Genomic DNA, 13,327 nt, shown 5'->3' with positions numbered 1-13,327 from the left:
GTCAACAGTGGGAGGGCTTCTAGTGTCCTGGCCCCACTGGTGGACCTCCTGATGGCACCTGGTATTTTTTGGCCCCTGTGTAACACAAAGTGTTGGACTCGATGGGCCTGATCCAACATGGCTTCTCTTATGTTCTTAAGAGCAGAGGTCCAGCAGGGCTCTTCTGATGTTCTTATGAAAATATACTCTCCAACTGTACATGATTCATTGCCAGTCCTATCCTCCGCTCCCCTTTAAGAGGACCTACAACCTCTTGTCAAAAGCCCTTCCATAGTCCAGGTGTAGCTGGCAGACACACTGTTCAGGGGAGAGTCTCAGCCTAGCTGTACCTGAAGAACCAAGCAGTGACTCATGAGAGCTCCTGCTGTGCCACAAATGTTGTTAGTCTTTGAGGTGCTCCTGGACTCTTGCTCTTTTCCACTGCTAGAATATGAGTCCATCTGTCCTTATATCTTGGAGAGTGGGGTGATTTCAGACAGATGGACTCCCATTCTAGCCGTACCTGAAGACGTGAGCAGTGACTCACAGAAGCTCATAGCCTGCCACAGGGGTCATTTCCTGCAGGAGCGCACAGGAGCGGAGCTCCGGCAGTAAAGAGCCCAGGGGACGGGCACATCCAATAAGCCCCACCCCCTGCTCCCAGCAGCCCTCAGTCAGAGCAAGAAGCAGCCAGGTAAGCTGCAGAGGCCCCCTGGTCCGAAACAGTCCAGTGGCACCTTTAAGACCAAGTTTTATTCAGGTACAAGCTCTCCCTCCTCTGCGAGGACAGATCTACATGTCCCACCCTCCCCCAATAGCTAGCAATCCAAAACAGTCCAGTGGAGCCTGAGCGGTGGGTGTTGCTTTCTGACACACTTCCGGTGATGTCAGGGGGTGTGGCATATGCAAATAAGTTATGCTAATGAGTTATGCTAATGAGCTCCTGCACCTCTTTTTCTACGACATGACCCCTGGCCCTGCCACATGTTTTGTGAGTCTTTCAGGTGCTCCTGGACTCGTGCTCTTTTCTCCTGCTAGACTACGAGTCCATCTGTCCTTATGTCTTGGAAAGTGGGGTGATTTCAGACAGATGGACTCCCATTCTAGCTGTATCTGAATTAGTGAGCTGTGACTCACCAAAGCTCCTCCCCTGCCACAAGTTTTGTGAGTCTTTCAGGTGCTCTTGGACTCTTGCTCTTTTCTGCTGCTTTTGTTGTTCAGTCGCACAGTCGAGTCCGACTCTTCGCGACCCCATGGACCAGATCACGCCAGGCCTTCCGGTCTTCCGACGTCTGCTACAGACAGGCTAAACAGGCTGCCCATCTCGATCTACCTTTCCACAGAGAGTGTTCCAGTCCTGACGTTCTTTCTCTCCGTCCGCTAGGAATGGCGAGTCCTGGAGGCACGACCGCCTGACCCTGAACAAAGAAGTCCTGTCCCCTCAGGTGACCGACAACTTTGTGCCTCTCCTGAACGAGGTGGGGGAGGACTTTGTCAAGCGGGCCTACAAGCAAATCGAGAAGAGTCCGCAGGGAAGATGGACGGCCGACTTGACCAATGAGCTTTTCCGTTTCGCCCTGGAGTGTGAGTCAGCCCGGGGGCGGGAGCTTTGGAGTTGTCTGGGCTTACGGGCGGGAGACAGTGGGTGGGCTTGGAAGACACAGAAGAAACACCTGCCCAGGTCGGCTTTCTCTCACTGGTGCCCGGAGAACCTCAGTAAAAGAGACGATCCCAAATTCAACCCCTTGTGGGTTTGTCAGAATGTTGTATTCTTTGTGCCATCAAGTCACAGTTGGCGTATGATGACCTCATTGGGCAGGGGTGTCAAACGTGTGGCCCGGGGGCTAGATCAGGCCCCCGGAGGGCTTCTATCAGGGCCGCAGTGGAACTGGCTGCCTTCTGCTTCTTCTTCCAGTTCTGCTGCTGCTGCGTCATTGTAGGCTTGCAGCTTACAGATAACATACCTGAGCGGCATACTCAAGATTGCCACAGCACAGACATTTTGATGCAGTCATTCAGAGTGAGAGGTGTTTGTGATCAGACACTGCTAAATGAACAAATTGTTGCGAGAGGGCTAATGTTTAAAACATGTTTTTATTTTAAGTTAAAAAAAAAGCCCTTTGTCCTTTATAAAGTTTATATCTCCGCTACCCAGCATTGGTGCTGCAGTGGCTCAAGTGGTGGGGCATTTGGGGGCAGAGCCCCACCACGGACGAGTCCTGCCCCACCCCAGAAGGATGCCAGGCCCCCCTGCTCCCCCACCCCCAGTCTGCCTCTCCCCCCAGTGGCAGGGAGGCCTGGGAAGGAAAGGGAACCCACCCTGCTGCTTCTGATCCATTTCACTCCCTGGCCGATCAGCTGCTCGGGTAATCTAATGAAGTTCCCCGCTCCCCTGCCCCATCAGCCAAAAATTTCTGACTACGGGGCTAGGTGGACTCTGGCATTGTGCAGTAGTGAGGTCCCCTGTCCTCCCCACTCCGCCCCCAAAATCTCCAGGAGGTTCCCGAGTTGGATCTGTGTTATGTGCGGGGACCACCACCAGGGGTCCGCAGTTAAAGCAGGAGCTTGGTCCCCAAACACAAAGGGGACCTAGGATCCTAGTCCACCGGGAGTCCACCAATAGCACCCTGGGCGGGAGATTCAAACCCTCCAATGGGGACAGAGGTGTACCGGGTGGCGTGTATAGAGTTGGCCTTGCAGGGCCGTTTTGGCGCGTCTCGTTTGGAAGTACGATAAACGCGTCTGAACGCATGTCGTAGTCCGAGTTCTCCATGCGTTGAACCCAGGGGGACCTGGCAACTCCAGTAGCAACCCTGGACTTCCTTGGTGGTCTCCCATCCAAATACTAACCAGGGCCGACTGTGATGTATTCAATAGCTGTCAATGGAATACATAACTGTATGTGAACCACCTCATTGAAGTGCTATGTTAAGCTTCGTCCTGGGCTAGGATCCTAATCCCTCCAACCCTATTGGTAGCCCAGGAAGAACCAACCAATCACGTGCCATCAAGCTCCCTGAGCAGGAACATCTGTGATTGGACTTTATGTATACAATCTTATTGGTTGGTATTGTATAGTAGGCGTGGCTACATTAGCCGGGAGAGTTTAAAAGTGGAACAGCTTCAATGCAAAATCTGTTCTGGCTATCGGAGTTGATCTGTGTTGGAGTTCGAGTTACGAGTTGCTGAATAAAGCTGATCTTTGCTGAATCACTCTCTGACTTGTTTTGTTAAGTAGCAGACTTAACACTGACCCTGCTTAGCTTCCAAGGTCTGATGAGATCAGGCTAGCCTGGCCCGTCCAGGTCACAGCACCGTGCAGTAGCTCTTGCTAAAGTCTGGGCTTCTAGAAACTGGCCCTATCTTGTTCAAGCATCCGATGGAGGGTGTTCTTCAGAAGTTCGCTGCCCCATACCTGCAATATTGTGACCGCAGAACGTAAAATGAAAGAATGGCAGATTTTAAATAAGTATTCTGACCAGTGCAGGTGTTTAGGTCTGCATTAAAAACCAAAAAAATCCAAGATTGGTTTGGCCACATGACCACGGAAACGTCTTCGGACAGCACTGGCTCTTCGGCTTTGAAACGGAGATGAGCTCCGCAACCCTAGAGTCAGAGTCGACTGGCGTTCGAGCAAGGGAACCTTTACCTTTACCTATGAAAATGGAGCTGTGGTGGCTCAAGTGGTTAAGACACTGAACTGCAGGCTGTGGAAGGTCGGTCGTTCAGCAGTTCGAGACCCGAGTGTGCCGCATGACGGAGTGAGCTCCCGTCTCTAGTTCCAGCTCCTGCCAACCTAGCAGTTCGAAAGCAAGAAATTGCAAGTAGATAAATAGGTACCGCTTCGGTGGGAAGGGAACAGCGTTCCGTGCGCCTCGGTGTTTAGTCATGCCGGCCACATGACCACGGAGACGTCTTCGGACAGTGCTGGCTCTTCGGCTTTGAAACGGAGATGAGCACCGCAACCCTAGAGTCGGATTCGACTGGCTTTCGAGCAAGGGAACCTTTACCTTTACCTTTATGAAAATGCTGGTAACGTTTAATGTGAAAAGTTCCCAGCCATCTTTTCCTCCAAGGCAACCCTGACTGGCGTTTCTGGTTTAAAACCGAACCGGCTTCCCACATATTCCATGCTGGGCATGTGGTGTGTTTTACCATAGAGATTCCTGGGGCTAGAGTGGCTCTGCTCTGCATCCATAGAGACTCATATAGCCAATGGCAGGTTCCAATATTTACCAGAATTTCAGGCTCTCCGGTGACTCAAGTCATGTTCTTTCACTGTTTACCTCCAACTATCATATGGTTGTTTCTGAGGGAGTTATCACTGGGATATTTGGTTAATCGATTCATAAGGAGGAGAAGGAGGTAGGAGATTGGATTTATACCACGCCCTTCACTCGGAGTCTCAGAGCGGCTTACAAACTCCTTTCCCTTCCCTTCCCCGCAACACACACTCTGTGAGGTAGGTGGGGAGCTCTCTCAAGAACTGTCCTTGAGAGAACAGCTCTGGCAGAACATAAGAACATAAGAGACGCCAATGTTGGATCAGGCCAAAGGCCCATCCAGTCCAACACTCTGTATCACACAGTGGCCAGAAATACCAGTGCCATCAGGAGGTCCACCAGTGGGGCCAGGACATTAGAAAGCTTTTGATAAAGTTCCTCATCAAAGGCTCCTAAGTAAGCTGAAAAATCATGGGATCAAAAACTGGCTAATTAATAGAAAACAGAGAGTGAATGTAAATGGGCAATTTTCTCAGTGGAGGGTGGTAAGCAGTGGGGTACCGCAGGGATCAGTACTTGGTCTACTGCTTTTTAACTTGTTCATTAATGATTTGGAGTTGGGAGTATGCAGTGAAGTAGCTATGGCTTTCCCAAGGTCATCCAGCAGCTGCAAGTGGAGGAGTGGGGAATCAAACCCGGTTCTCCCAGATTAGAGTCTGTGCACTTCACCACTACACCAAACTGGTCACCAGACGTTGGAAGCAACGTAATACACATAGCCCCTAAAGGACAGCAGATAGCTCCATAGTTCAATTGATTCCCTTAGAAGAAACATGGCTCAAGCCCTTCTAGTAACTGTGTCCTCATCTCTCCATCTGGTCTTTCCCCCCCAGCGGTTTGCAATGTCCTGTACGGGACACGCCTGGGCCTCCTGCAGGACTTCATCGACCCCGAGGCCCAGGAGTTCATCAACGCCATCACCACCATGTTTCACACCACGGCGCCCATGCTCTACATACCACCGGGCTTTCTACGTAGGATCAACTCGAAGACTTGGCAGGACCACATAAAGGCATGGGATGTTATCTTCACGCTTGGTGAGTAGAGCCCTCGTGGCCTGGTTGGTCTCTGTTCCTTAGGGTTGCCAAGTCCTGGTTGGGAGAACAAGAAGAAGAAGTGATTGGATTTCCTCCCCGCCCTTCACTCGGAGTCTCAGAGCGGCTTAAAACCTCCTTTCCCTTTCCCTTCCCCTTCCCTCCCCTCCCCTCTCCTCCCCACAACAGACACCCTGTGAGGTAGGTGGGGCTGAGAGAACTCTGAGAGGACTGCCCTTGAGAGAACAGCTCTGAGAGAACTTGCGACTGACCCAAGGTCACACCAGCAGCTGCAAGTGGAGGAGTGGGGAATCAAACCCGGTTCTCCCAGATTAGAGTCCGCATTCTTAACCACTACACCAAACTGGTGTACACCAAACTCCAGGTGTGTCAGCTAAGCTGCCGTGAGTGTGGAGAGGCTTTCTAATTGCTTTGCATTCCTTCCCATGCGCTTAATTGCTTCACAGCTGCAATGCTTATCTGTCAAGTGTTACTGGAGGAGATTGTGGTGTCTACCTTCCGTGGGAGCTTCTTCATTCCCAGCTTCGCAACCATTAGAGGGTCTTGCAATCTCCCGCACGCGGGAGTCCACCTAATTGGGTATTGCTGGGGGGGGGCGCATATAAATGCCCTATATCCTATTATATGCACAGGTAGCCCGCCATTCCTAACAGTGTTCATGTTATTGCATCTATGACTTTTATTGAGTACCGGGTTTGGTGAAAAGAGAGACCTCAGTGGGGTTCAGTGCCATGGAGTCTACCTTCAAAGGAGCCGTGTTCTCCGGGGGAACTGATCTCTGTAGTCTGGAGGTCAGTTGTAATAACAGGAGATCTCCAGGGCCTGCCTGGAAGTCGGCAGCGTTATTGTTCACCAGGGCTATTTTGGGGCAAGAACGCACAGGAACGGCGTTCCGGCTGGCTCCCGAGTTGGCCACGCCCAGCAGGAACTCATTAGCATAATAGGCCACACCCGACAGCAGAAACGAATTCGGATTGGCTACATTAGGGGTGTGTGGCCTAACATGCAAAGGAGTTCCTGCTACAAAAAAAGGCCCTGGGTTTCGACAACAAACAAGGTCAACAGAATAAGAAGCAAGAGGTGGGCGTGGCTGGATGACCACACTTCTGGTAACACGGGGGTGTGGCCTAATATGCTAATGCGATGTGCTGTCAGGGCTGTGGCCTAATAGGCTAATGGATTTCTGCTGTTGGGTGTGGCCTATTATGCTAATGAGTTCCTGCTGGGCTTTTTCTACAAAAAGAGCCCTGCGTTCACCCCCCATCTTCTCTCTGTCTCAGCATTGTTCATTTTCTTCCAGGAGAGAGAGAGCTTCTCAGATGGTGTTTGACATACCTCAAAGCAAGGTTCTCTGTATTTTCCTGCAAGAGCAAGTCCAGGTTCTATCTGTAGGATTGCCGACCTTCAGGTGGTGGCTGGAGATCTCCGGGGATTACAACTGATCCCCAGGTGATAGAGACCAGTTCACCTGGAGAAAATGGCCGCCTTGAATGGCGGACTGTATGGCATTGGAGCCCCTCCCCTCCCCAAACCCCGCCCTCATCAGGCCCCACCCCCCAAACATCCAAGTATCTCCCAACCAGGAGCTGGCGACCCCCTCTATCTGTCTTCAGTGCAGAAAAGACAGGTGGATCTGTTGCATCACGCGATGCTGATTTTGCCATAAGCTCTCTCTGTCCTTCTGCAGTGCTTCAGGAGATTGTTCACCTTTTTCATATCTCAGTATACACATCTATTCAATTGCACACACGTATTTCTCCTTCTTTGGTCCAGTTTGGTGTCGTGGTTAAGTGCGCGGACTCTAATCTGGGAGAACCGGGTTTGATTCCCCACTCCTCCACGTGCACCGACTGGATGACCTTGGGCAAGCCATAGTTCTGATAAAAAAGAGCAGTTTCTGTCAGAGCTCTCCCAGCCCCACCTACCTCACAGGGTGTCTCTTGTAGGGAGGGGAAGGATATTGTAAGCCCCTCTGAGACTCCTTCAGGTAGTGAAGGGTGGGGTATAAATCCAATCTTCTTCTTCTTCCTCTTTTACCTCACAGGGTGTCTGTTGTGGGGAGGGGAAGGGGAAGGAGTTTATAAGCTGCTCTGGGACACCTTTGGGTAGTGAAGGGCGGGATATAAATCCAATCTCCTCCTCCTCCTCCTCCTCCTCCTCCTCTTCTTCTTCTCAAATAAAAACACACTCTTGTTTTTTAGGCTTCTTAAAAAATTGGTCTAGGGATTGGGATGGAAATAGTTCTTTACCATGCCATGGTGGTGTCCGTCAGCCCTGTGCCAGTCTGCTTCTGCTGTAAATTAGCAGGGCCTTGGGTTGCCAGTTCCCATCTTCGTAATTCCTGGAGATTTGGGAAGGGAGCCCGGGGAGGGCAGGGCTTGGGTATGAGAGGGGCCGTAATGCCGTGGAGTCCACCCTCCAAAACAGCCATTTTCTCCAGCAGGACTGATCTCTGTCAGCCGGAGTTCAGTTATAATGCCAGGAGATCTCCAGGCCCCACCTGGAGGTTGGCAATCCAACAGGGCCAGTTTCTACTGAATCTGAGTCTACAGAGGCGACTCTTAACTTCCCTGCCATCCCTGTTTGCCAATGAATTACATTCAGGGGTCATTTAGTAGAAAAAGAGGTGCAGGAGCTCATTAGCATAACTCATTAGCATAACTTATTTGCATGTGCCACACACCCCTGACATCATCAGAAGTGTGTCAGAAGAAGGCAACACGCACCACTCAGGCTCCACTGGACTGTTTTGGATTGCTAGCTATTGGGGGGGGGGGAACGTGCAGATCTGTCCTCGCAGAGGAGGGAGAGCTGGTACCTGAATAAAACTTGGTCTTAAAGGTGCCACTGGACTGTTTTGGATTGCTAGCTATGGGGGGGAAATACGCAGATCTGCCCTCACAGAGGAGGGAGAGCTTGTACCTGAAGGTGGGCCCGGGGGGGGGGCTCTTCAACTTACCTGGCTGCTTCTTGCTCCTCATGGCCCGATTGAGGGCTGCTGAGAGCAGGGGGCGGGGCTTGTTGCATGTGCCCGCCCCCCGGGTTCCTTACTGCCAGAGCTCCGCTCCTGTGCGCTTCTGCAGGAAATGACCCCGGATTACATTTATGCATCCGTATATTCTTTCTCTCCGTGTCTCTTCAGCTGACAAGTGTATCCAGAAGATCTACCGAGACCTCCGTCTGAACCAGAAAAACCCCAAGGAATATATGGGCCTCTTGGGCAGCCTCTTGCTGCAGGATAAGTTACCCATCGAAGATATCAAAGCCAGCGTGACCGAGATGATGGCCGGTGGGGTCGACACAGTAAGGCGGGGGAGGGCTGCGTCGACACCTTGGGTGCCGAGTGACAATATTCCTGTGCTGAAAGCCAAATGGCAGGGGTCATTTCGTAGAAAAAGAGGTGCAGGAGCTCATTAGCATAACTCATTAGCATAACTTATTTGCATATGCCACACCCCCTGAAATCACCCGAAGTGTGTCAGAAGGCAACACCCACCGCTCAGGCTCCACTGGACTGTTTTGGATTGCTAGCTGTTGGGGGGGGCTATTGGGGGGGGGGGAACGTGCAGATCTGTCCTCGCAGAGGAGGGAGAGCTGGTACCTGAATAAAACTTGGTCTTAAAGGTGCCACTGGACTGTTTTGGACCGGGGGGGCGGGAGGGAGGCTCTGCAACTTACCTGGCTGCTTCTTGCTCTGACTGAGGGCTGCTGGGAGCAGGGGGTGTGGCTTGTTGCATGTGCCCGCCCCCTGGGCTCCTTACTGACGGAGCTCTGCTCCTGTGTGCTCTCGTAGGAAATTACCCCTGGGTCTTACGGTGACCAACAGAGCCCGGTCGGACAGCTTTGAGGCTCCTGATCACATGTGCAAGTGTCAGAGAAACAAATGGCCACACCCATAGGCGGGGGGGGGGGGGAAAAAAAGCAGGTGCAAGGTGAAAATATTTATTAGATCTTTATAGATCCTTACACGTTTCTCTGTTGAGCTCCTTCAGGAGAGGCCAAACCCTACGAGGAAAGGCTGAGGGGAATGTCCAGTCTGGAGAAGAGGAGGGCGAGGGGGGACAGGATGGCTCTCTTGAAATATATGAAGGGCTGCCACTCGGAGGAGGGCAGGGAGCTGTTCCTGTGGGCAGCAGAGGAGAGGACTCGCAGGAATGGGTTTAAATTAAGGGCGAGAAGGTATCAGGGTATCAGGGGAAACCTTTTGACAGTGAGAGTTCTGCAGCAGTGGAATCAGCTGCCTGGGGGGAGGTGGTGAGCTCCCCCTCCCTGGCAGTCTCGAAGCAGCGGCTGGACAAACACTTGTCAGGGATTCTCTAGGCTGATCCCGCAGTGAGCAGTGGGGTTGGACTAGACGGCCTCTGTGTGGCCCCTTCCAACCCTGTGATTCTATCTTCTGTTTTTGTTGTTCAGTCGCACAGTCGAGTCTGACTCTTCGCGACCCCATGGACCAGATCCTGCCAGGCCTTCCGGTCTTCCGCCGTCCTCTGAAGTTTGCTCAATGTCATGTTTGTTGCATCTATGACACTGTCTAACCATCTCCTCCTTTGCCGTCCCCGTCTTCTTTGACTTTCAATCAAAAACCCTATCTTCTGTAGGGTTTTTCAAATTCCGCCTTGAGCAATGAGGTCATAGTATGCGTAGGGGTTAATAAAGGGTTAATAATGCATAGGGGTTAATAAAGGGTTAATAAATATTTTTGCCTTGCACCTGCTTTTTTCCTTTCCCCCTCCCTCTAATTGTCCAGGTGCCGAGAGACATACAACATTCCCCATCTTGCCCTGACTTGTTTTCAGTGCTGTGTTTAAACCCCTCTGCTTTGTTTTTAACGCCTGTGCAGTTTGATGCTTTTGTCTTCTTGGCTTGGTTGGACGTTGCCTTTCAAGCAGGGGGCTGAGGAGGTGGTGTACAGTCTTTCTGAATAACAAAATGAAAGGTAGCCATAGCCCAGGCTAGCCTGATCTTGCCAGGTCTCAGAAGCTAAGCAGGGTTGGCCCCGGTTAGTATTTGGATGGGAGACCGCCGAGGAATACTAGGGTCCTGATGCACAGGCAGACAATGGCAAGCCACCTCTATTTGTCAGCGCCTTGACCTGGGTAGCCCAGACTAGCTTAGTGTCATCAGATTTCAGAAGCTAAGCAGGGTTGTTTCTGGTTAGGACTTGGGTGCAGTGTTCCCTCTAAGCTGAGTTAGTGTGAGCTAGCTCAGTTTTTAAGCCTCCAGCTCACACCTTTATGTCTTAGCTCAGGAAGGATGGCTCCAGAGCAAATTAATTTATGCAGCAGCCAAATCACTCACTCACAACTTTGATGCCAGTAACCCACAAAGCAGTTTTTTTGCTCACAAGCCTCCATAGGTTAGAGGGAACATTGCTTGGGTGGCCATGAAATGAAAAGACGCCTGCTCCTTGGGAGGAAAGCGATGGCAAGCCTAAACGGCATGATAAAAAGTAGAGACATCACCCTGCCAACAAAAGTCTGTATGGTCAAAGCAATGGTATTCCCAGTTGTCATGTATGGCTGCGAGAGTTGGACTATAAGGAAGGCCGAGGGCCGAAGAATAGATTCTTTTGAACTATGGTGCTGGAGAAGACTCTTGAGGGTCCCTTGGACTGCAAGAAGATCAGATCAGTCAATCCTAAAAGAAATCAACCCTGACTGTTCCCTGGAAGGCCAGATACTGAAACTGAAGCTCAAAGACTTTGGCCACCCAATGAGAAGGGAGCACTCACTGGAGAAGGCCCTGATGCTGGGAAAGATTGAAGGTCAAAGAAGACGGGGACGGCAAAGGATGAGATGGTTAGACAGTGTCATAGATGCAACGAACATGAAATTGAGCCAACTTCAGAGGACGGCGGAAGACAGGAGGGCCTGGCAAGATCTTGTCCATGGGGTCGCGAAGAGTCGGACTCGACTGTGCAACTGAACAACAACAACTTGGGTGGGAGACCACCGAGGAAGTCCAGAGTTGCTATGCAGAGGCGGGCAAGGGCAAACCGTTCCTGCCCTGTCCTGGATAGCCCAGCCTAGCTTGATCTCACCAGCTCTTGGAAGCTCAGCAGGGTGGGCCTTGGTTAGTACTTGGATGGGAGACCACCAAGGAAGTCCAGGGTTGTGTCAGGGTCCTTAGTCAGGTTACACAACACAGGGCTTCATGAGAAGATAACTGTTTATTGGTAAATCCAGTACTAGAGACACGTGTACAGCTTGTGTCAGGAATGGACGCCTATACAAGGGCCTCTGAGTTATATTAGAATCCCCCCGGTAAGCATAAGCCAATGGATACATCTCGCATGGGTGGGCAAAGCAAGCAGGCAAAGCAAAAAGCCGTTAACTTTCCCAGCCGAGTAAAACTGCAGCTGGAGCATCTACAAGGTCAAGCATAAGATAGCAAACAGTTGGTGAGCCAGGGAGAGCTGAGACAGAAAATAGGTGGGCACCCCTCCACATTCCAGACTTATGACAGGGCTACCTGACAAGAGTGTGTGGTAATGCTCACGTCACCAAATCAGGGCAGAGGACAGAAATCTCTGCCCCTTCTTTCATTCCTTCCCTTCCCATAAAATCCTTAGGAGTTGTTCCCCATCTCTCCCCTCTCTTCTACAAACCTCCCCGTCTTGCCCCAGTTACTAATAAACTCAGGGGTCATGTCGTAGAAAAAGAGGTGCAGGAGCTCATTAGCACAACTAATTAGCATAACTTATTTGCATATGCCACACCCCCTGACATCACTGGAACTGTGTCAGAAGGCCACACCCACCGCTCAGGCTCCACTGGACTGTTTTGGATTGCTAATTATTGGGGGGGGGGAAACGTGCAGATCTGTCCTGTCCCCGCAGAGGAGGGAGAGCTTGTACCTGAATAAAACTTGGTCTTAAAGGTGCCACTGGACTGTTTTGGGCCAGGGGGCCGGGGGGGGGGGCTCTACAACTTACCTGGCTGCTTCTTGCTCTGACTGAGGGCTGCTGGAAGCAGGGGGCGGGGCTTGCTGCATGTGCCCGTCCCCTGGGCTCTTTACTGCCGGAGCTCCGCTCCTGTGCACTCCTGCAGGAAAAGACCCCCGAATAAACTCCAGAGCTCTTGTTTTGCCGCTGTGGTGGCTTGTAATGCCACTGTTTAACCTCCTGTCCCCTGCCTAATGGTTTCCTGACAGGTTGCTATGCGGAGGCAGGCAGTGGCAGATCACCTCTGTATGTCTCTTGCCATGAAAACCCTACTGGGTCACCATAAGTTAGTGGCAAAAAAAATAAATAAATGAGGAGAGAGAGGTCAGGTGCAATGCTCCCTCCAAGCTGTGGAGTCCTGTGAGCCAAAGTTCTACTCCGTGAGCTACTGGCCTTAAAGCTGTGAGCGAGCGATTGGGCTGCTGCATGGATTAGTTTGCTCGGGAGCCCCTCCTTCCCGAGCTAAATGACAAAAACATGTGAGCTGGAGGCTAAAAAATTGTGAGCAAGCTCATAAGAACATATAAGAACATAAGAGAGATGCCAATGTTGGATCAGGCCAAAGGCCCATCCAGTCCAACACTCTGTATCACACAGTGGCCAGAAATACCAGGTGCCATCAGGAGGTCCACCAGTGGGGCCAGGACATTAGAAGCCCTCCCACTGTTGACCCCCCCAAGCACCAAGATGACAGAGCATCACTTGCCCCAGAGTCCCTATCTATACCTTGTGGCTAATAGCCACTGATGGACCTCTGCTCCATATGCTTATCTAATTCCCTTTTGAAGCCGTCCATGCTTGTAGCCACCACCACTTCCTGTGGCAGTGAATTCCAAGTGTTAATCACTCTTTGGGTGAAGAAGGACGTCCTCTTATCCGTTCTAACCCGACCGCTCTGCAGTTTCATGGCGTGCCCACGAGTTCTTGTATTGTGAGAAAGGGAGAAAAGGACCTCTTTCTCTACCTGCTCTTTCCCATGCATAATCTTATAAACCTCGATCATGTCACCCCTCAGTCGTCGTTTCTCCAAGCTAAAGAGCCCCAAGCGCCTTAACCTTTCCTCATAG

At 51.4% G+C, this 13,327-nt stretch overlaps 1 protein-coding gene across 1 annotated transcript in view; it reads left to right on the top strand.

The window, feature by feature from the left end:
- LOC107111326 (cholesterol side-chain cleavage enzyme, mitochondrial) overlaps positions 1-13,327 on the top strand; it is a gene marked incomplete at its 5' end in the record, with an annotated part of 60,308 nt that overhangs the window by 33,130 nt on the left and 13,851 nt on the right. The window contains 3 exon segments of the mRNA XM_015412289.1: positions 1,364-1,563; positions 5,096-5,299; positions 8,460-8,620. Of these exon segments, the coding sequence (XP_015267775.1) occupies positions 1,364-1,563; positions 5,096-5,299; positions 8,460-8,620 (565 nt within the window).

This window comes from Gekko japonicus, unplaced genomic scaffold (genome assembly GCF_001447785.1).
Source record: "Gekko japonicus isolate JY-2015 unplaced genomic scaffold, Gekko_japonicus_V1.1 scaffold3181, whole genome shotgun sequence".
NCBI lineage: Eukaryota > Metazoa > Chordata > Lepidosauria > Squamata > Gekkonidae > Gekko > Gekko japonicus.
This window is presented reverse-complemented; position numbering and strand designations above follow the sequence as displayed.